The sequence below is a fragment of the Thunnus albacares genome, chromosome 5 (genome assembly GCF_914725855.1).
Source record: "Thunnus albacares chromosome 5, fThuAlb1.1, whole genome shotgun sequence".
NCBI lineage: Eukaryota > Metazoa > Chordata > Actinopteri > Scombriformes > Scombridae > Thunnus > Thunnus albacares.
This window is the reverse complement of record NC_058110.1, coordinates 15820968-15844582: the sequence shown is the minus strand read 5'-3', so window position 1 is coordinate 15844582 and position 23615 is coordinate 15820968. Positions and strand designations below refer to the sequence as shown.

The window sequence follows — 23615 nt, the reverse complement described above, 5'->3', positions numbered from 1 at the left end:
AACACTTGTACTGCTCGGCTGCTATACTCCCCTCAAATGCTAAGCGCCCATTTCCCATCATTATGCCATTTAATGCGATCAGGATGGTAATCAGATTGCAAATGAAATACCTCCATGACACAGTTGTGTGGGTCTACTGGTGCGGGGAGGTTAGAGAAGGCGGCTGGTGGCGCATTGGGAAGGGCAGAGTGGCTCCAACCAAATCTGGACCTAATCTGTGAACCCTCCTCCTGCTCCTCCTTTGGGTGCTGAAGGGCAGGACAGCGTGTTTAAGACTATTGTAAACAGTTTTGTTGTGAAGGACCTCCTGTTGAAGTGTAGGCACGACGACAGGAAAGATTCAGTTTTTTCAGATATCAGTTTCATGTACCACAGATTCATTGTGTTGTCTTTTTATTATTACTTTTCTAATCAGTAAGTAAGACGCTGATATAATGTTTTGTCTTAATACTCATCATCTGTCTTTTCACATAATTCAATTGTCATATTCCTCCGAAACAGCTGTTGGCAGCCACAGTTTAAAAAAGAGCCATAATCAGGTTTTAAGCTGCTAAACTACTTATGAGTTGTGAATATGTTCGTTAATACATCTTAGTGTGGAAGATGAGTAGGGATGAGACCCAAAAGTGCTGGATGCGGTAGTCTGTCAGAGTGTATTACACACCTCGGAGCTAAGAGCCCGTTGACAGGACAGCCACTTGTAGCTGCCGAGTTTGTGTTGAGCTATGCATTTTGGAGAGAACGGTGCTGTCTGGATGCAGGATTTCTGTGGTAAGTAGTATGTGAAATATTAGGAATTGATACACTGCTGCTGTATCACAAACTGGTTCGGAGTGCGTTTTTTGAATTATATTTGTTTGGGGTTGCTCATAAAAGTGTTTCTCCTCTGTCTCCTCTGTGTGTGTGTGTGTGTGTGTGTGTTACAGTCGTGACAGTGACCTCTCTACAATCATCTCCAACCTACACCACACCAGACAGCACGGCATGCCCGAGGGCCAGTCAGCCTCTGACCACAGCAGCAGTACCGGACACACAGGTAGGACCCCCAGTGTGTGTGTTTAAAGGTTTGTCGTCATGTGTGGGTAATGCAGGCAGAGTTTAGGATGTGTTATTTCTTTCATTCTTTCTCTCTTTCTTCCTTTTGCATCCAAACTGAAGTTATATCCCCCCTATATGTCTCCTGTAACATATGTAAATATTCCATTACCCATTTAATTTACTCTAATTTGTGTGATTGGGGGAATTTAACATAAGCTTATTACTCATTCCTGAAGGTCGCTCTCAAGTTGATTACTTATTGTTCTTCCTACATTCTCTGCCGCACTCCAGGATTTTTGTTAAACCCCCTGTTTTAAATTACCTCTGAATAAATAGCTTTGTTTGCTATTAATCCAGTTTCATGTGAGCAGAGGAGCCATGGTGTGCATGTGCTAAGCTAAGAGCTTTTCTGACAGCTTACAGACAGAACACAGACTGTATTTAATCACAGCTATTTGTCGAGTAGCTTGTATGAGGATATTGTGCGACCATCAAAGACATATGGTTGTAAATCAGCCTCGCTGGATATCACTAATCAGCGATCATCCTACTGTAGTGGGTGTTTCTGCGACACTGGGTTAGTTTACCTATTTTCATGACGTGTTCTATAACCCAACAATATCATATCATATTCAGATTAGGATCATATATTATTATAATTAAATAATTTGATTTTCAATTCTTTTTGAAACATTTTGAACTTCACATTAATTTCCTAAGTTTTCTGAGCGACTATGGACTTTATCTCAACTTAAATTTTGGCACTGATTTTATAATATGCTCCAATTTCTCTTCTTATATTATTTATTGCGCATTTAAATGTTTGTGAAGATGTTTTTCTCTCAGTGCTCTACCACATAGAAGTCAGTTTAGTATGAATTACAGTTATTACTGTTATTAATGATATTTTTGCTGACTTTTGCCTACAGGAAAAATCTTAACTATTGATCAAAAATGAGTCACTTTCCATCAGCAAATCCAAACACTTTATAAACACATGCATTTACCCCTCATTTTAAAAATTAGTTTCCTTTTTATCAGTGACCATACATTTGCCCCAGTGTTGCCCAGAGTATGACCTGTCCCTTCTTATCCCATTAGCCAGAGGCACAGCAAGTGGCATAATCAGCCCAGACCCAACACCTCCATACCCTCTCTCTGTGTGCTCATCTCTTCTGTCTGCCAGATTAATTGCCCATACGGTACCTGTGATATCAGGCAGGGTGGGTGGAAGGTGGAGGGTATTAGACTGCTCAACAACCAACCCAGGCAGTGTCTTAGACCCCGGTTTGGGACGGATTTCCACCAAAATATCGGCCTAATCAGCTGCTAAACTTAATGGAGAAATCCGAGCCCTGAGTGGTTATCTTAATGAAGGAAGACACAACCGGATGAAGGTGGGTGGGGGTGGTGACGGAGGAGGGGGTGAACACAGCGTGGCCTACGCCAGAGGGGGTCCAAGACCCTAAAATCTGTCTGTTTGAGCATTAAAGGGAGATTTAACAGGCTGCCTAAGCGGCTCGCTCCGTGTCTGTAAACAAGTCCAATCCGATCAGCCACTGGCTCTAATTCTGTCTGCCAGTGAAATTAGACGCGCACACATTCACAAACACACAATTACACACAGTTATACAGATGCGTGCCCACGCAAAATCAACACAGGTTGAAATTTGCGTCCAAGTACATACTGTAGGTGGTTGTTATGTGTATGAAGTTTTGTGTGCAGTGGATTATTTGACTTGGAGATGGATGAGATGGTGGTCAACTCTCCTATTTGACTTATCCTCCAAAAAGTGTTTAACATTTACCCATGAATGGTGGAGGGAGTGAATCAGAGAGACAAGAATAATAATAGGAGGGAAATTAAGTAAAAGAGGAAGGAAAGAGAGGAAAAGTCTGCAACAGAGATAGACAGAGATGCAGTGATGGAAGAAACATTTGGAAATGGAGAGATAGAGGAAAGAGAGATGAATGAGTGCGGTGGTGGTATCAGGGGAGGGCAGGCGGCAGCTATGGCGGCGGACGGCTCTGTGTGTGTATGTGTGTGTGTGTGTGTATGTGTGTGCGTGTGTGTGGGTCAGGAGGAAAGGGAAGCAGGCTTGCCGGGTCGTCTCTGCGCCAGAGTGGGCCGTTAATTAAATCTGAGGGACAGACAGGAGGACTGCCTCCCTCCTTCTCTTCTGCTCTCTATCCCTCCTTCCCTCATTCGCTCTCTCGCTCCCCAGCCGCTGGCTATTCGGAGGCTCTGTGAGAGGTGGAGGGGAGGGAGGAGGGAGGAGGGAGGAGGGAGGGGGAGAGCAGGGGCGCCGACGCTGAGAGTCTGGCTGCCTGTGGAGACTGTAAACCGTGGCTCTGCGGTCAGACCGGAGACTCAAACAGGCAGATAAGGTGTTTTTGGACCGCCACTCTCTCTCCCTCTCTCTCCTCTGCTCCCTGCACTCAGACTCCCAGAGGCAGTTACAGGCTGTCGGTGTGTGTGTGGTTGGGGGTTGTAGCAGTGGTTTGGGGCTTGAACGTGTTTGTGTGTGTGTTTATGCGTGTGCACCTTTCCGTGTGTGGTTTGAAATGCCTGGTTTTAGATGTTAGCTTGCGTGTGAATCTACAGCCCAGTGTGTTTGTGAAAGACCTTTTTTCTTTTTTTTTCAAACTGATTGTGAGTGAAAATCGCTTTTAAAGTATTACCAGTTACTTATTACATGATTAGCATAAAAAGGCAATTCTACAGAAGAGTAAACACTCCAGGATTTTTGATGAGATTTGCTGAGAGAAATGTAGGTAGTATATATTTTCAAACATCTCACTGTTTAATAGGGATCTAATTGCACTGGCGTAACAAAATGGCTTCTCTGTGTTATTGGTCATTACAACATACTAACACTTCCGTCAAGAGATGAAATTCACAGATAACCAAAATAAACAGTTGAGTAAATAGTAAAAATAGATAGACTTCTGCTTTTAGGGTATTTTAAGAACAGAAGAAAAAACAGAAATTGTAATCCAGAAATAATTTTACCGTCTTTGCTGGAGAGTCATCGCTGTGTGTGGGTGTTTTTTTTTTCTTTTTGTTTCTATTTCATTTGAATTTCACAAAGATAACTTAATCGAGAAACGTCCACTGTACTCGGACGCCTTTAACCCTCGATACTTGAATACAATCAGATTTCCATCTTATCAAGGTAACTTCACATACTGCTGTTTTATTTTCCATAATGACATCAGTTAGTGAACTTGTTACATATAATTTTAGCAGAATTATTGGATGGAACTTTAATAGCCTTTAATAACCTGTGAGTTGAGCATTGTTTTGATAAAAAAATATTAAAATGTAGAGCTGTTGCCTAGCAACAGCCGCTGTACGCGGAAGAAGAAAGACGAAGGTTGGGATGACAGATACAGAAAGCTTTGACAAAGAAAGTAGTTATATACTTTTGTATTTTTGAATTTCCTCATTGGAAATATGTCATTTTAAGTGACATTCAGGCCAGAAACATCTGTTTGATAATGCACTGAGATGTTTATTTTGTGACCATCCATATTCTCTCTATTTTGATTGACTTGTGTAGGCTTTTAGAAAGAAACTCATATGTAAATTGTGTTTCAGAGAATATTTTAATCTCATTACCACTGAGACAAAGTAATTAGTCATTGACAAGTTTTTCTCAGTAACCATTATAACAGTGTCTATCACAGCGCGGGACTTACTCCAAACAAACTACTGTTACTGCTGCTGGAAGCATCACTCCATGTGCGTCACCACCTGTGCACCAGACGATTGCTACAGTATATTTCAGCTAAATATTATATACAGTTGACTACACATTATCTTCCCATATGTTCTATTCTTCTTCTTTAGCTGCGTTTCTCTCCACCTTTCTAATTTTCACTTCCTGTTTAGAAAGAAAGAACCAGACAAACAGACGAGCAGTGCATGGTGCTGTATTCCTGTATACTTTTGCATGTGTTGGCAGTGACACATCCTCCCCTCAGCATGAGCAGAGGCGCCTCTCTCCCCATCTCCATCACCCACCCCCAACCCTCCCGCCTCCTCCCGTCCCTCTCCCAGCTGCATCGGCCCGTAAGCCAATCAATGGCAGGGCTTTCAGGGCCGGCGGAGGCCCCGGCGCACGGAGGGGGGATCAATAAGTTATTAGCACCATTCTGTCAGCTGTAATGTGGAGATTGATCGGGGGGCTGCGGCTGGCGGCCCACCCCACGTCCCCGCCTGTCACCCCCCTCCTTTCCTCACACAGCTCCCCACCCTCCCCCTCCCCGGCCTGATAAAGATGACAGATTAACGGAGTAAGAGAGGAATTAAGGAGTCTGGCTGTCTGAGCTGTCACCACGCTCCATGGGATGGAGAGAGGAGAGGAGGAGGACTAAAGTTTGAGGGAGGAGAGGAAATCAGAGAGAAAGAGCAATGCTCCCCTGCCTGATGCTTCGCCCTGGTGGTGTCACATGAAAGAGAAGTGGTTTAGGTCCTGCTGTTTCCTCTTTCTCGATCTGTCCCTCTGTTCCCATCCCTCTTTTTTCTCTGTGGGAGGAATGGAAGATAAAGAGGAGGTTAACTAGCAAGGAGGAACTGAGGCAGAGGCAAGAATATGAGGTTGACTTCTGAAAAAAAAATTTGCCTGGACAGTTTGTTGACCAGGAAAAGCAAAAACAGGGGGTTATATCATGGCAGCTAATAGTGTTTGTGCTCAATTATTGCACTATTTTGACAGTTAAAATCACAGCCTAGAAGCTGAAATAAAACCCCTGACTCCAGAACCACTAATTCCTCAGCAATATTAACAAGCAGGTGATAGGGAAGGGCCCGGGGTAGCAAACTTGACTGTAAGCGCCGTTAGTGGGAGTAAAAGGGTTAGCAGAGACGCTAACAGAGCTCAGGGTTCGGCATTAAAAGGGAGCGTCGGTGCTCTAAGAAGCCCCATTTAATTGGCTTTAAAAGCTTTCCGCCCTCAAATCTCTGGCCCTCGGGCACTTGCTCAGGAGACGCAGTGTCTTGAGTGAGGTCGGCTCAAGAGACGACTCAAGTATGTGTGTTTGATCATGAGAGTCTCTGGGTGTGGGTGTAAGCGCGTGCGCATGTCTGTGTGTGTATGTGTTCGGTAGAAGAGGGAGTTTAGCTAATGGGGCTTCTCTCTCTCTTTGTTAATATTCCACTAATAGGATTGATGGAGGTCTTTTTTTTTTATAAAGAACCAGTGAAAGAAATGTACTGAACATGATTTGAAAATGAGAAGAAAAACAGAATGAGAAATCATAAAGGAGACGACAGAAAAAGTAGAAATTGTGAAAGACACTCAGTGTGTGTGTGTGTGTGTGTGTGCACTTGTCCATTAGCCCCCCTGCCTCCCCCACTGTGTTTTTAGGGTGGTATAGGGTGTGGATCTCCTCAGGACCTGAGAGGCAACATCAAACACTGGATCATTAGTGAACCTCCTCCCTCTCTCCCCTTCTTCCTTCCTCCCCTCCTCGCTTGCTCACTCACCCTCTCATCAACACCAGGGCTTCTTCAGCAACCCAACAAAATCCTCAGAGTCCTCTCTAAATCTCTTTCTGTCTCTTTCCCTTCCCTGGCTATCTGTGTCTTGTTATAGAGAAGAAAGAACATAAGTTTGTGTGATGGGTTAAGGGTTAAAGGTCAGACTCCACTCCAGCTTCACTCCTCTGTTCATGGCTGTCTGCCTGTCGCTAAGGTAACAAGAATATCAGGAGTGGACACATGACAGAAATTGCCAAATGTTGTTTGCTTGACTATTGCTATGAAATTACGTTTTTTTTTTCCCCTACCCCTGTTCATTGTTTCTCCGTGCTGTTTACACATGCTGTGCAAATGATGAAAAATTGTTTTGTTGAAAAAGAGAGACAGAGGGAGAGAGGAACCATTCTCCTTGAAGGAGGAAAAAAAAATACTCCCCCCATCCCTAAAAATACGCACCGAGAAGTGAGAGAGAAAGCAAGAAAAAAGTGAAAGAAGGGAAGCAGTTGCTGCTGTGGCTTGGCTGACAGAGTTAGAGAGAAAGCAGAGGTGCATGAGACAGAAATAGAGAAAGAAAGAAAGACAGAGAGAGGGAGAGATAGAGCGGTGACAAACGGCTTTTTCCTTCCTGCCGGCGCTGCATGCGATGTGCTCTGCATCCCCTCCCTCTCTGATTAGGCCCGTATTGATTTGAGGTGTGTTTGAGGGGGGTGGAGGTGAGGTGACGGGGTGGGAAGGAAGAGAGGGATGAGAGGGGAGGAGAGGAGGAAGCGGCAGTAGGGGGTGCTGTAATTGTACACTAGATGCTCCTCTTTGGTGGCAGGGGAGGGGGTGGGGGGGGGAAACCGGGAGGAAAAAAGGGGGGAGGGTGTTAATGGGAGGAGAGAGAGAACTCCTCATGGGAGGGGTTCAAACACACCTAGAGGAAGAGAGAAAGAAGGAGGCAGATGGACAAATGAGACAAAAAGATCAGAAGTGCGCTTATGAGGGGTGGACAGTAACAAGAGAAGGGGGGATGGCTGTTGTGGAGGTATAAAAACTAAAAATAAACACATGATATAGACATAATATAGGCTGAGAGGAATTTCTCAAGCAGCTGAGAGGCTATAGTGCACTTTATTTCAGTCACAGGCTTTTGTGCCAACATCTGGAAAAAGAGAAGAAAGAAGAGAAGAGAGAGAGGAAGAACAGTGATAACACTTGAGGACAGACTGTTGGAAAGAGATGTTGGAGGAGATGCAGACACACAGAGCTCTCCTCCCTCCCTCAAATAGACAAACACACACATACACACACACTCTCACACACACACGCACACACAAACACATAAATGAGCCGGGCAGATCTGTCATCCACGGCGGTGCAGGCCCCCTCTCATCTCTGACAGAACAGGCACATCTCCAGACGCCCATGGCTTGCTTCACTCGCTCTGTTTCTCTCTTTCTCTCCACCTATCACTTTTTTTCCCCCTCTTTGGCTTCTTTTCATTCTCTCTCCTCTAACTCTGCATTTCCAAGGCAGTCGCTATGTATACAGGTAGACACAGAGCAGAGCGACAATACCAAGCTTTTACTTTTGTCTTTTCACTGACTGCTCTTTCTCTCTTTGTGTGTGTATGTGTGTTTACAGATGACCTTCTAGGCAAGAGGAGAAGCTTGTCTCCCAACAGCAGCAGCGAGTGTCCCTCTGACAGCAAGAAGTCACGTAGCGTATCCCCCAAAGGTAAGACCATGCGGTGTATTTGTGTTGCGATGTTACAGATCTGCTTGTAAATGCATTTTCTGAGAAGAAATGGGTGAAAATTGGGGGGAAAAAAGACAGAATGAGTGAATGAACAAGTGAAAGAGAGAAGATAGAAGCTGTAGAGTAAAGAAGGAAGAATGAAACAGGCAGACACTCACACTCACACACACACATTAAAGGAATTCAGTAAAGGGTCAGTACACCCAAATCACCAAAACCTTTTTGCCGTTACCCCAGTGCAAAAAATTTTTGGGCACCAAAAAAGAAAAACACCCTCAACAGAAACTTTCTATGGACAATGTCCCAGTGACTCACTGGAACTATTTTCTACCTAAGAGTCCCAATAACAAGTGTGATTTGGGTGAACTGACCCTTTAACAGGGAAACAGAAAACATAGAATGGGTGACCGCCATGTCTACTTTCCTCCAAACACACAAACACATACAGTGAGATACTGTACATACACATATGCGCAACATATACTTTTATCACAGATTATAGCCCCTTCAGATAGAAAATCAGTTTTGCTGCTGATCGCTAACATAAACACTCCATGGATGCCTTTTTATTTGCTCTCAATATGACATGAGCACAGCATAAATAACGGACCATGACAAGGCACACCTTAGCAAGACAATGCCCCTCTGTAGTGCTGCAATCGGGTCGCCGTCCTCTATTATTCATATCTTCCTCATGTGGCGTGAAACCTGGTGCCCGGTGTGGAGCCTGCACCGCCACAAGGCCTGTCCCTCAAGGCTCCTGAGGATGACTTCCTGACTGATGCATTATACAGCAGGCAAAACTAAGGGCAACTCACCGCACATCCAGCCCCATCTCTGGAGACACATCAACAACATGCACATACACACACTGCAGGAGCACATGTAAGCCAAACAACACACTAACAGATGCAAATAGCTTTGATTATTTGACATGTTAGTAAAATGTAATTTTATGATGGTTCAGTTCTGTGTAAAAATGGATAAATGTAATCGTGTGAGTGTATCTGGAGGTCAGATTGAGGTGTGTAGAGCTCAGCAGTAGCCCCTTGATGACCTCTGCCCTCTGGATGACCTTTGACCAACAGAAGCCCTGCCTGGAGCCTCTTCCTCTTTTTCTGTGTAGAGAAGCACTCATTCCTGGCCATTACAGTTTTACTTAGACACAACCCTGCTTCTGAAAGATGCATGGATTTATGTGGATGTGTGCAAGTGTGTGTGTGTGTAGGTTTGTCTATGTGTGTCTCTGTTTGTGTACTCAGGCTTGGCTTCCTTTTATGGCAAATGGGGCTTGTGTGTTTTTTTTGACATTGTGTTCTTGTGCGAGTGTGTGGTTAGGTATGGCTTTTAAAGCAAAAACAACCAAACCAAAACCCTATATATGCAGTGTATGTATTCCTCCTTTGCTGTATATTTGCATAAGGGAGACAGATAAGGAAAACAGCGTTTGTGTGTGTGTGTGTAAGTGCAGCCTGCTGTCCAGAGAAGTGCATTTAAGCCATTTCAAAACAGTGTTGATCCTGTGTCTTAACCTTGAGCTCTGTCCACACCCAAACACTGCACCTGTGTATGTGCGTGTGTGTGTTACAGCTTTTTGCCTCCAAGTTTGGCGACACTATACCTTAATGACTAATGCAGGTGGAGAAATGGATTGAGAGAGACACAGAGAGGATAGTGGATGGATGGAGCTGGAGAGATTGGATGCCGCTGTGTAAATGATGTCTGTTTTTCTTTCTGTAGCAAAGTCAGCACCCCTTGCTGTGTTTAGAGAGCGTGAAAACTTTAGACAGGCACAGACTAGTTGCACGCACACACATATGCACAAACACACACACACACACACACACACACACACACACATACACACATACACTTGAGGACCTTGGGTGGATTAGCCGGAGCTTGGCGGTGGAGACAGAGATGCTTGCGTGCTCGCTTCCTCCCCCACCACCACCTCCGCTCCTCAGCGCCACTCCTGCTCGCCTGCCCGGGGCCAGGCTCAGGTTTCAATAAGAAGGAGGGAGGTAAAAATAACCCCTGCTTTCCTCTGCGTCTCCCTCCCTCCTCCTCATCCTCCCTCCTCTAACTCCCTAACCACCTCCCCATATCCCCCACCACCCTTACCTTAGATCATGTTACTATTGACAGAGAGAGGAGGGAGGTCAGAGAGAGAGAGATTAAGTGTGGGGACTGACAGCTAGATAGATATCATACACCACATCGTCCTCACAACACCTTAAACACAGCACAGCATACTATACACACACACACACACACACACACACACACACACACACTGACGAAGTTGCTGAGCATCTTTTTGTTCTTTTGTTTGCTTTGTTCTTTCTGTAGTCTTCATTAGAGACAGTCAAAATACTGAACAGCAAAACAACCCTACTTATAACCTCTCACCCTGCGCCACTGTTAGCATGGATGCTGCTGTGCTTTCTGTCAGAGAGATGGTGAGTTCATGCTAGGGTCAGGCGCAGACCATTAACAATGCATGGCTGTATGTGTATAGCTTCGTTCGAAAAGGCTTCCAGTCCTTCAGTGCTGGTTGACATTTGAGGAAGACTGTATGTCAAAGAGTGCAGTAATCATCAAAAATATGCACGTTAGTAGGTCTATAAAATTAATTGTGGGTAATTCTTTGCTCTACAGTGTTTACAAAGGCAATTTGTCCTGATTGCACTTTCTGGGGTTTTTTAGGGCTGCATAGGGAACGATTTCTATCCTAAAAATACACTTGTCTTATCAGCTGGAATTACAAAATGTGACAGGAAAAACATTCCCTCCCACCAAATTGTGAACCTGTAGATACTACAGATTGCTTGTGGTGTTTAGTATCGACTCTGTTCAGAGGAATTAACAAGTCAAAAATACAAACTGGATCCTGAGCAGCAGTGAGTGCTGCCTGTGTTCAGAAAAAGTTTGACTTCTGTGTTCAGTTTAGTGATGTTCCTAAATGTGATTTTGAGCATTGAACTTCAAAATTTCCCAAATCTGTGACCTCGAGTTGTCATTTGGAGGCACCAGTTTAAAGCTGCTGTAGAAGATTTGATGCAAGTACGTGTCTGAGGCAAATTCCTCACAATCATGACTGATATGGAGAAGAATTTGGACTTGGATGAATACGGAAGACAGTTACTCAATCATATGCTGAAAAGATAATTCAGTGCTGGACATCATTTTTGCAAGTTAATAGCTTTGAATTTTAGAGCCTTCGGTTTCAATGAAGTATTTATCTCCTCATGAGTTGGATATTGATGGTCACTGATTGGTCATAATAAAAGTGTCTCCCTCCTCTCTTCAGAGAACTCCCAGAGCCCGGTGGTGGAGGCAGGCGGCAGCCACAGCCACATGAGCCCTGAGGAGCACTACAGGCGCATGATGTCAGCGCTCAGCGAGCAAGGATCCTATGAGGAGCAGCAGCAACGCCTCTACCAGCTGGCAAGCAGCATGGGTCTGCCCGGCCATGGTCAGTCCACAGGCTCTGTATTTGTGTGTGTGTTTTTGTGTGTCGTCGTCATTGTCGTCATCATATTGACTTTCAAATATCTGCAGTGCAATAAGATTTATCTTCTTACAACATACAGACTCAGTGCACACTTGATTTTTAAATTCAGAATAATGTTTCCTACTCTACCTGTAAGAATTGACTCGTGAAAGTTGTGGAGGAACTCTAATTTTTTTCTTTATTTTGAAGTAACTTGAGAGGTAGTTTGAAGTAACTTGAGATTTACTTCAAACTAAAAGAGTTTCCTTTGGAAGCACTTCACCGGCTTCTGTAAAAAACAGCTCTTCCATCACCTGTCACCAAGTCATTGAGATGCAGTGCTGCTTTGCAACCCCGGAGTGAAGCAGTGTGTTCAGGGTACCATGTTAAGGTGTGCCACACTGCTGCCATTGTAAAACCCGGCTGACATTTCTATTTGCGATGCTTGCCCACCCAGTGTCAAAGTGTCACTCAGGGTGATTTCTGACCACCATGGCTTTCCGTTAACAACACCCACAAGCCTTTGCATGCACCAACGCCACGATTGATCCGCAAGCTCTCATTGGCAGCCTGCCAACCCTCTAAATCTCCCAACACCCTGGAAACCACCAGTGTGTCCCAGTTTTTCTCAATTTCCACAGACACATAAAATTTACTGGTTTTAGCTTGAGAGAATTGTAGTTTGATAGGGAGAGAAGAAAATGAGAAAAGTTGCCTCATTTGGATTTTATAAGTTGGCTTTATACTCATTTCACTGCGCCTACCATTAAATGTTAACCTTTTTCTCACGTTTTGTGAAGAATGTAACATTAAGTCCTACCAGTCTTTACAAGCTCTTTTGCAGTAGCATAAATCCAATCGATGTCCTGGTCGAATTGTACTTTGAGCTACTTTTATTTTTATTTGATTAGTAACGATTTTTAATTGCTGGCTGCAAATCTAGGGGGCGAAGCCTATAGACGCTTTAATTGCCTTTTCCCTGTGTCTTAGAGGAGTTAGAGGCAAGATGCAGTGCATTGTTGGGGTTTTATGGCCCAGGGTGCAGTCTGATCGCTGGCTTCCTTTCCCAGAAGCCTTGCTGGTATGAGGCAGACGCTCTGGCGCAATACAGACATACCCGCTCCCTTTCTTTACTTCCACATTCCAAATCGTTTGATAGTTTCCACACTATCCTTTATTCTGCACACGTGCGTTCTTCTTCCAAGCTGCACTTAAAAGCTTGAAACTTAAAAGAAGAAGATGCAGAGGTAAAGAGACACCAGGAATAGGAGCAAAAAAAAAAAAAAAACATGAGGAGAGAAATGGTCAAAGGAAATGAGGGAGGAACAGAGACGAGGGAGGAGTGAATAAATAACTTCCCCTGGAGCAAGAAATGTAGAAAAAGAAAGTCACATACATGCAAGTTTACGGTTTATTAATGATTCTTAGATCACACGCTAAGATACAACTACCATTTAAAACACAACTTCATGGTAGGATTTGCTCATAGTGACTTGTGTGTTTGCATCCACTGTTATGTTTGTGCGTGTCCGATCCTCTAAGCGGATGATGAGCCGTGGGCATCACAGGCTTTGCCAACACTTTCTGACAGCCAAGCCTCTGGTGTTACTAACATTCCTTTTCTTTCACACCTGGCAGCTTCCTCCGTCTATCCACTGACTGTTTACAAGTTTATGTAGAAAACTTATTGTAGCACTACCTCCACATCCTCTCCTTTCTCCAATTAGCAGTTAAGAAACTGACACTCGCAGAGACAAACAGTCCAGGAGGGGGGACAGAGGGACGCTGTTTTGTCTCTGGAGAGGCTGACGTGAATCACTTCAGGGAGAGCCCCTTGACATTGACCTGGTCTCCAATGGGGCCCCTGTGACTCCCCCCCCCCCTTGGGCCCCCATCACCATCTCTCCTATACATCTCCCTCTCAAGCACTGCTTTTATACCCCCTCCCCTCTTCCTCCTCCTCATCCTTTTCCTTACCCCCACCTCCAACTCTCCCTTTAGCCTTGGTCCCCGCAGAGCATCCTTTCATGTGTTTGAAGTGTAGGGCACAGAAAATGAAAGTGTGTGCGTGAAAGAGGCGGGGGTGAGGAGGAACTCTGAGTGCGTGTGTGTGTGTGTGTGTGTGTGAATGTGTAGGTGCAAGGTGTTGTTTGAGAGGCTCTCTCTGGACCTGATGGGCAAAAGAAGAGTTGGGAGGGAGGGGGGGGGGGCTGAAATTGGGGGTGGAGGTGGTGGGGTGGCAGGGTTGTAGAAATGGCCAAGAGGGCTTTCCCTCTCTCTTCATATGATGAAAGGAGAGTGAGGGAGAGAGAAAAGAGAGAGAGAGGTGGGGGTAGAGATCCAGATGAAAGTGGAGGGAGGGATGGGATGGAAGGGGCGTTCTTCTGTTTTGTCTCCTGCAGTTTAGTCAGATTTGAAAACATGAAGCTGTACACAACATCTCTTTATCACCATCCCAAAGAGCTAGAAAACTCCAGCATGTGAACAAACTCGCCACATATTTACTGCTGGCTAAGCCTATGATACTGGCTGAATACCTCTTTCTGAAAAGATACTTAATTTTCTGGTGTATGGTGCGCTTTAGCGGATGGATGCCGGCTTTTGTGTACCTGCCAATCCACCAAATCCATCATGAGGCCGGCCAAGCTGTATCAGCTCGGCACTCCTCTGCATTCTCACGCCGAGGAAAACCGGGCTTAACCGAGAGGATTTAGGCCCAACTCCAGGAATGATGGCGGGGAGAAAAATGGGATGGCACAAAAGAGGGATAAGCGGGATGGGTCGGAGTGGCAAATTGGGACCTCCCAAAATAACTCATGCAGAGGAAGAAATATGTTTGAGTGTTTGCATGTCCTCAATTAGGACTCTAATTTGCAATTGGGGGGACTCTCCCCTTGTGTTCCAGCAGCTGCAACACGAAGAGTTTTAGAGGGGGAAATTCTGAATCTGAGTACCTACTCTGTGTGCACACACACAATACACACCCACACACACACACACACACACACACACACACACACCCACACACACACTGAAGGGTAGAGCCCCAGGTGACCCTGCTCCTCTCTGCTCACATGAAAGAGAATTAGAGAAAGGGGGTGAGAGAGAGCAAAATATGTTGCCAGTGTTGTAGAGAAGCTTTATTATCATGGACTGGATAAAAAAGAGAAGGGAAAATTGAAGAAATAATAAACAGAGAAATCAAAATAAATTAAAAATTTCCACACAGTCTTGTACAGCTTGTATCGTCTAGGTTTAAAGGGGAACTCCACTGTGAGGACCAAATATTTAAACATTTTACTGATTTTTATGAATGAAAATAAAATAGATTTAACATTCCCCACCAGAATTAAACATTTGGCAGAGTAAAGAATGCTTTGAAACAGCATTTATGTTTTTATGATTACAGAAAATACAGTTGAATGGTGACTGGACCAGACTCATGACCTCAGTATTTCTAAAATCCTGGCTACAGCCACGGTCAGGGTCAATTTACTAATCACAGGGACTCACTCAGCCTGTGGAAACAGTTTTATAATTTCCTCTGAGGCTCTGGAGGAACTATGTCTGACAAATTTCAGCTTTGAGACTTTTTTAACAGAAAGCCTGTGTTACAAACTGAGCGTGTGTTGTTTGAAAGACATGGGTGTCTACTAGCTAGACCAGAGAGTCTATGCAAGACCTTATTGAGTTGTATTATGGGAAATGTAGGATCCATTGTTTTTGGGAGTTCTACCTTAATTAGGATCTGCAGCCAAAAGTTAGGGTTTCTTCTTTGTTTTGTGTTTTGTCTGCAGTATAGTCAGGATATCCCGGTCTCTGCTGCATCGATTTTAACATTCTTTTTAAAATCCATCTCTTAGAAGTGCCCAAACTTTATGGAAGTGCAATACTAAATCGCTGGAGTGTCCCTTTAACTGAGCCAGTCATACAAAATAATTGGTGAGGTGGGATTGTGACCACAGGAAACTCACAGAGGTCAACTCTTCCACCCTGTCACCCCCTGCACCATGTATGCAAGTGCACAACAGACTGTGTGTATTTGTGTGTGCGCTCTGGGGCTCCAGTTCCCTCTGATCCTTCCCTTATCTCTCACAACCCCCCCCCACTCCCCACCCCTCACCCCCCCACCCACACACATACACTCACACACACACACACACACACACACCCTTGTCTGCCGCCAGCCGAGTCCCCTGCGGCCTGGCGCAGCAAACAGATCGATACACCGGAGCTAGGCCGCATTAATATCTGTCGCTTCACCCCCCCACCCCGGCGCCCCGCTCAACTGCTTCAGCACGCACACACACACACACACACACACACACACACACACACACACACACACACACACACACACACAAAATCAGCCAGGCATGCACGCACGCACACGCAAGCACCTAAATCACACAGACGCACACAAACACACATCACACCCGTACCGACGGCGGAAATGGCCCCTAGCTCCCGAGGGATCTGTCTAATTAAAAAAGAGGGGGCTGGGGGGAGGCAGGGAAGAGCGGAGAGGGAGAGAGAGAGAGAGAGGATAGATAGATTGAGGCAGAGAGAAAGAGGGAGGAGAGCGAGAGAGCAGGATGGATTTTTCTCTCATTAGAAGCCATGTCTCCTGGTGTGGCCTGGCGTGGCTGATAATGATGAGGCCTCTTCTCCTACGAGGGCGAGAGAGAACCGGGGAAGCTGGGAGCGGGAGAGAGAGAGAGAGAGGGATGAGCGAAGAAAGAGATGGAATGAGGCGAATGGTAAAGGGCAGAAGGTGGAGGGAGAGGGCAGGCAGAGATAGAGGGAGAAGGCGCGATGGTGGTGGTGGAGGTGAGACGGGCTAAAAACACTCGGCACCCAATGTGTGAAGTTGCTTGTTGCTCGCTGGTACAAAAACACAGCATCCATTATATGTTTTGAAAACATTATCACACGCACATTCTTATTTTCACAGTCTCTTTCTGGCCTTTTAATTTTGCCGGTTTTACCTCTTTTATTTTCTCACATTTGTTTGAAACTGGTCAGCTCAGTTCCACAGCGTGACAGATGGATTTGAGCGCGGTGTGCTAATTTCATACACCTCTGCCAAAATGTCTGTTTCGTCTATATTTGTTCAGCGCGTGTGCGTTTACGGGCTTGTGTGTCTCTGCATGCGTATAAGGGTGTAACACGGGGATTAGAAAATGCATCACAATCATTTTCAGCATTAAAGTGGAATGAGCCGAGTGGAGTTTTTGAGCTATCTGGATTCTTAGCCTTCACATATATCACCACAGGACAATAAACAACTTTTTAAAGTAGGCTTCATTGCTACTATTTTGCCCTAAAACTTGTCATGTTCACACTTATAGTTAATGTCTAACGCACTTAAAATAAGCCATCAACTCTAAGCTGGTTAGATGTATAGTTGGTAGGATTTTCTGTCTAAAAATGTTCCTTACAAAGATGTGTTTCTTTTAATATCTGAGTATAGACATTAGCAGCTGGATGCTAAATTTGTATTTATCCTCCTCTCTCACTTCCCCTCTTTTCTTGCCTCCTCTCTGCTTTTTTTTCCTCTGAGTCTGTCTTTTCTTTCTTCTTTGCCTCAACTATTAATCCTTCATCATCTTTGTCATGTCGACTCTATCCTCTTCCCATCTCTTTCCCTCTGCGCTCTTTCCCTGTTTTGCCCCCTTCGTTCCTTATTTAGACATGCTGCGTGCTCGCCAGGAGGCGTTGGCTGCAGCAGTGAGGAATCCAGCGGCCTTAGAAGCTCACCTGCCCTCGGCGGGCAGCTCCTCCTCATCCAGCCAGAGACGCAAGCAGGGTCTGCCGCAGCACCGGGATGCACATTACACCGACCGGTAAGAAACAGATTCAAACGTATGCTCACTTGCAGACCAAGTCACTGCTTCAACCCTGCTGTAGTTGTGCCAGCATTATTCATCATTAATAAAGCCCACATCCATATAGACATACTGCAGTCAAGGCCCCGATTGACGTGAGCACATGTAAATGTGGAAATCACAATGAAACAAGTGTCACGATTTTTCAGAAAAAAACGCTTTTAAGTGGGAGAAAGAGTGGAAGGAGTTAATCACCTGCCAGTTCGCATCACTACACCACTACACTTTTCTATCCATCCAGTCATCCATTCCCATCTTCCTTAGCAAGATCTGATTTTATATTTGTTTTTTGTTAGTGTGCCACAGTGCACGTTTGCATGTGTGTGAATGTATGTGCGTCTCCACATACATGGCTGAACTAAGGATCCAATAACCTCTTGGCTACCACTGTGGAGCTGCACGCCTGCATCCGCGGCTCTTCCTCCCTCCTCTCCCCCCAGCGCTAGCCCCTGCGCCTCCCAAACAAAGCCGGGGGCAGCGGGAGTGGGCGGGTAATTGCTTGTCGATTATTTATGTGGCGCAGGGAGAGGCGGGGGATCGATAATGGGCCGGCGGTGCGGCAGCAGGGGGGGAGGGTGTGTGTGTGTGTGTGAGAGAGAGAGAGAGAGAGAGAGACAGGGAGGGGGGGTGGTGAAGGGTAGGGGTGGGGATATAAGCAGGAAGCAGAGCGGCCAGGCGCTGTGTGGTGCAGCTCTGGGAGGCTGTGGGGGTGTATATATTGTGTGTATGTGTGTGTTTGTGTGTTGAGGCGAGGAGGGGGGGGCTGATTGTTCGTATGTGTTTGTTTGTTCCATTTTTCAAGCTGGCTGTCTGCATGTGTGCTCATCTATGCGGATTGAATTTGGGTTTGTTTGTGTGAATATGTCTGCTAATTTGTGTGTGTGTGTGTGTGTGTGTGTGTGCGTGTGTGTGAGGCCAGTGGTGCAGTGTGAATGTAGTCAGTGAGCCGAGGCTGTTCTCCGACAGCACACAGAGTAATTAGCCACACAGGACCGGGGAGAGTTAACTAGGCCTCATCCCCCCCCCCCCCCCCCCCACTCCATCCATCCATCCATCCATCCATCTCTACCTCACTCCATCCCCCTCTACCTTCACCTCTTTAACCCTTTCACTCTCAACATATTTTTTGGAGTGAGTATAAAGGACAGGTTAATGGGGAAAATATGTTGAAGTGCCCTTTCCATTACTTGCACCATTGTCCAAATGAGAGGATGCGAGAAGAAAAGGGAGACAGACAAAGAGTGATGCAAAATGTGTATACTGAACATAAACTATATGGCCAAAAGTATGTGGACACCCCTATCCACGGACTTTTGATCTGGGACTGTTTTTATGGTTTGGGCTAGACCCTTAGTACCCCTGAAGGGAAATATTAATCCTACAACATAAAATTATGTTTTAGGCAGTAATGTCCCTCCAACTTTGTAGCAACAGTTTTGTGAAGTCCCGTTTCAACATGACAGTGTCTTTATGTGATGTCCATAAAGAAATGGATTTCCCAGTTTGTGCGGAAGAACTGGACTTGCCTGACTAGAGCTCTGACCTCAAATCTATCCAATACTTTTGCGATGAACTGAATTGCCAAATTCGAGCCAGACTCTTTGCCTGATGACACAATATTAGTGGCAGAATGGGAGCAAATCCCTGCAGCCAACTTCCAAAATCTCACGCATGGGTTCGGAATGAGATATTCAATAAGCTCACATGGGTGTAATGTCTACTTACTTTTGGCCATGTAGTGTACATTTGTGTCTAAGGGCCTGACTGTCATAAAATATATAAAACCTTCACAAAAAGAGAGAGAGAGAAATTTTTCGAAAGGCCTGACCCGGGAACGAGTGCAAAGTGAAGAGAAAATTAAAATCATGATAATTGGTGAGTTAAATCTAAAAAAAAAAAAAAAAAGATATCATGACAAGTAGAGACAGAGGAACTGAGTTAGAGATGGAAGCTCTCCCTCTCTAAGGCTTCATTCAGACCAAATCAGGCAATCCAGCAGGGCGTCGGTGGTGGGGGGCGTGTTGATCGAGGTACCTGCGAGACAATGATGCCGTTTTTCACGCATCCAGGAAGCAGAGCTGGAGTTATAGATAAATGTATTTAAGGACTTACCAGAAGCCAAAACACCACACAGCAGTTTGTAAAACTCACAGACGGGATTTTACAACTCCAGAAAGTTTTCACAAGGGCAATTGTTTTATCTTTTGTGATCATGAGGTAAACAGCCGAATATGGCGTTCACTTCACAAAGTCATCCACCAGGAATGTGCGCTTGCATGTAAGTGATTGGCCACCGCAGCGTGACGTTGGGTTGCGTTGAATCCAGTTCAACTTCTTGCTGGACGGCTGCTGCGGTTTTTGGCTGAGTCCTATGCGGTCCCTACTCCCACAGCGTAAACGCACTGCCCCCGTTCAAATGAATGAGGGGACTGCCGTTTTTCACGCATTGCCTGATTTGGTGTGAATGCAGCCTAACTCTCTCCGTGGTTCACCTTTCCATCGACCCCTCATCATTGATTATCTGGGGCCCATTAGGGCCCATTGTTAAAAACAAATCATTAGGGCCGCTCGATGGGCTTAGAGCCTGGCGCTCCATTTGTCTGGCCTTAAATGGCACTAAGCTCACCAAGCATCTGCAAGGCAAATAGTGGAGGAAAGTAAAGAGAAAGGGGGATAGAGAGGAAGTGTAAAACATTGGAGCTTAAAATGGGGGTGAAGAGAGGGAGGCAAGAGAGAAGAGAGGAGATGGCGAGAGGACGAAGTGACGGAGAGAGAGACAGAGAGAGAGAGAGATGAACCAAAATAGGGAGTGAGGAGATCGAGAGAGTGTGAGATAAGGGAAGGGAGGGAGGGAGAGAGCGAGCAAGATAGAGGGTGGGAGAGAGAGCGAGGGAGGAGGGAGCCTCATCCATTTTAATGAGCTTCCTGTGTAAATGTGTTCCTGCGGAGAAGGAGCCGAAGGCGGCCGCGCGGCGCTCCTAATCCCCCCACGCTCCCGTCATTAAGGGCAGCCCTGTCACACACACACACACGCACGCACGCAGATGCACGCACAGACACACTTACCCAGATGCGCATACACACACACACTGCCTGAGCTGCTGCGGGACGGGACCGCTGTCGCCACTCTGACAGGTCGTCACACACCAGTGAATTCCCCAGGAGCCCCTGGCCTCACTGCCGGCAGAGAGAGAGAGGGAGAGAGAGAGAGAGAGGTGGGGGGGATCCAGTGATATAGTTTTACGTGATTATGAGCCCACCTTGCATTTGTGAATCTGAGTATTTTCAGTCTCATGCAAAAACTAGGTGAGTGTTTTTGCCTCGTCTTTTTATAGCATGTTAGTGGTTTGCCAACAAAATGCACAGATAGGGCAAAAAGAAAACCACACAGACAAACTCACACACACACACACACACACACACACACACACACAGACATGTACACGCACAAAAGCACACGGCCCCAGAGCAAACCGACTAATGTCTGCCACTCCTCCCTCAAAATTGCCTCCTATAAAAGAAGGAAGAGAGGGAGAGATGGAGGAAGGGAGTGGAGGGGAGTGTCAGACACACTCTTTCTCTCCTTCTCTCTCTCTCTCTCTCTCTGTCTCTCTCACTCCCCGTGATTAGGCCTAATTATGGTGGCGCAGACGCCTGGCAGCCCCAGTCATGCAGCTTTAATTGACCGTTATTCATCTGCGGGCTAACGCTAGGCAGCGGTAGGCGGTGCAAAGAGAAGGAAGAAAAAGAGGGAATATCAGAAAAGGGGGTTGGGGGGGGGGGGGGGGGGGGGGGTGATGTGAGTTTGGCATGCGGGAGCCATGGCAGGAGTAGATGGGAGTTTTGCGGGCGCCTTAGCATAGCCTAGTGGAACTGAGCGTCGCAAGGCTAATTGCTAGCCCTGAGGGATTAGGCCAGGTGATTACACACTGGGCGGTGTAATTACATAAGAAACAGCTAGCGGGGCCCCCGCTCGCGGCTCCGGGGTCACGCGCCGCAGCCCTCACCCAAGATTAATTGGAGCTGCCACTGGAGTGCGAGGCACCGCCGGAGAGAGCGGTTATACGATTAGCATTAACATTTCAGCGGCGCAGGCGATCGATGAATGGTTTTCACCCCCATCCCCCCCACCCCCTCCCACACACACACACACCACCACCACCACCGCCAGTACTGGCTCCAACCCCCCCATCTCATCTCCCCGCTCTTGTGTGCGTGCCTTCCCTCCTTGCAATTCCTCTTTCCTCTCTCTCTCCTTTTCCCTCACCATTTAGTGAGGCGGGAGACATGCAGGCGCTAGCTAATTTGAACACAGTTGCAAAACAATATTTACGGTTGCATGTGTCCCAGTGTTGGTTTTGATTTTGTTGTTTTCCTCAGCTTGTTTCTCATGTATGCTTGTGTGTGGCGGCAGTCACACACAGCCGAGCTCTGATTGGTGTGATAGCAGCAGCTCAGGAGGACAGAAACAAGGAGAGGGAACAGGAGAGGCGTGGGTAGGAAACTAGTAAGTGAGCTCAGAAAAAGGCCCTGGGAAACAGCTGTGGTTTGAGACACAGAGCAGGCGGAGAGCAGCATCATCACCCACTTCAAGCCTCACACACTTTGACACAGTCCAAAGGGTCAAAGTGCAGATGCTTCACTCTAACAGCTTTATCTGCTTCTTCAAAACCATGTCCCCATACCTGTGAAGATGTGCACATGACTGAGAAAAAAAAAAACATGGATAGAATGAGGGAAGGTGGATTGCAGTAAGTGGGAGAGTAACTGAAAGAGATACAAAGAGGCAGGGTGAAGAGATGGGATGAGATGGAGTGATGAAGAGGGGAGAGAAAACTACATAGAAGCAAGAGGAATAAAAGTGGAGGAAAAGAAGGGAGTGAACAAGACAGATTTTCAGAGGTCATAGAGAAATGGAGAGATGGGAGTAAAGAACAGAAAAAAAGATGTGTGAGACAGAACAAGAGACGGAGGGAGAGGGAGAAAGGTGAGAGGCGCCTTTCCCCCTCAAGGAGGACAAAAGACGAAGCCAATAATGGAGAGGCCTTTTCAGAAGCAGAGGTTGCAGGACGCTCCATCTTTTCACTGGCTTCAATGCAGCCAAGAGAGCGAGAGGGAGAGAGGGAGGGAAACAGGGAGAAGGGCGTAAAAAAAAAAAAAAAAGGGAGAGAAGAGAGGAGGGATGAGTGTTAATTAGAAGGTCCTTCAGCCCATGGCCCCGGTCAAGACGCAGGGTCCGCCCCAGCTGTCGGAGCATGACACACTGGCATTGTGCATTCAACCCTCATTATGTGTGTGGCTGTAGAGTTGTGTGTATATGTGTGTGTGTGTTTCTGTGTATATATATTGTGTGTGTGTGTGTGTGTGTGTGTGTGCGCGCGCATGTGTGCGGCGGCAGGGAAAGGAAAGGCTGCAGTCCAGGGTACAGCAATGGCCAGCGGCGCTTGCTGCGGCGTGACAAGACTGATGAGGCACTGGGGCGACACGGGGGCCTCTGGAGCTCCACTGATAAAAATACACCGCATACATTGGTGTGGCAGCAAGCGCACGCACACACACACACGAAAGGGAGAGTTGAGACGTACAGAGAACAGAGAAAAAAAACTAAATTATTTCAGCTATTCGTTAAACACAGGGAATCATTCATTATACATCCCTCCATGGTTAATGCTTTTGTCATTTTAATGTATTCAGTGAAATTAAACTTAATGTTGTCTTTTTTTATATTTGTGTCCACAGGGATCTGTCCCACCCTCCACCCCTCCTGTCCCCTCCAACTGCCCCTCATATCGCCTTAGGACCTCACCTGCGGCCTCCTTTTCTGGGCATGCCCTCCGCTCTTTGCCAGGCCCCTGGTGAGTCATCAATGATGTTCTGCAGAGCACCATTTGGTAACTTATATATAGCTTTTTACTGTGCTCATAGATTTGTGTCATTTCCTCACTGTTTCTAACAGTTGGGAGCTTCT

The 23615-nt window shown here is 46.1% G+C and overlaps 1 protein-coding gene across 6 annotated transcripts in view; it reads left to right on the top strand.

Moving 5' to 3' along the window:
* samd11 (sterile alpha motif domain containing 11) overlaps window positions 1–23615 on the top strand; it is an 87471-nt gene that overhangs the window by 57960 nt on the left and 5896 nt on the right. For all 6 annotated transcript variants that reach the window (XM_044352354.1, XM_044352350.1, XM_044352351.1 and 3 more), the window contains 5 exons: window positions 927–1036; window positions 8150–8242; window positions 11577–11741; window positions 17452–17605; window positions 23387–23502. In XM_044352354.1, coding sequence (XP_044208289.1) covers window positions 927–1036; window positions 8150–8242; window positions 11577–11741; window positions 17452–17605; window positions 23387–23502 — 638 coding nt within the window. The remainder of the gene's footprint in view (window positions 1–926; window positions 1037–8149; window positions 8243–11576; window positions 11742–17451; window positions 17606–23386; window positions 23503–23615) is intronic.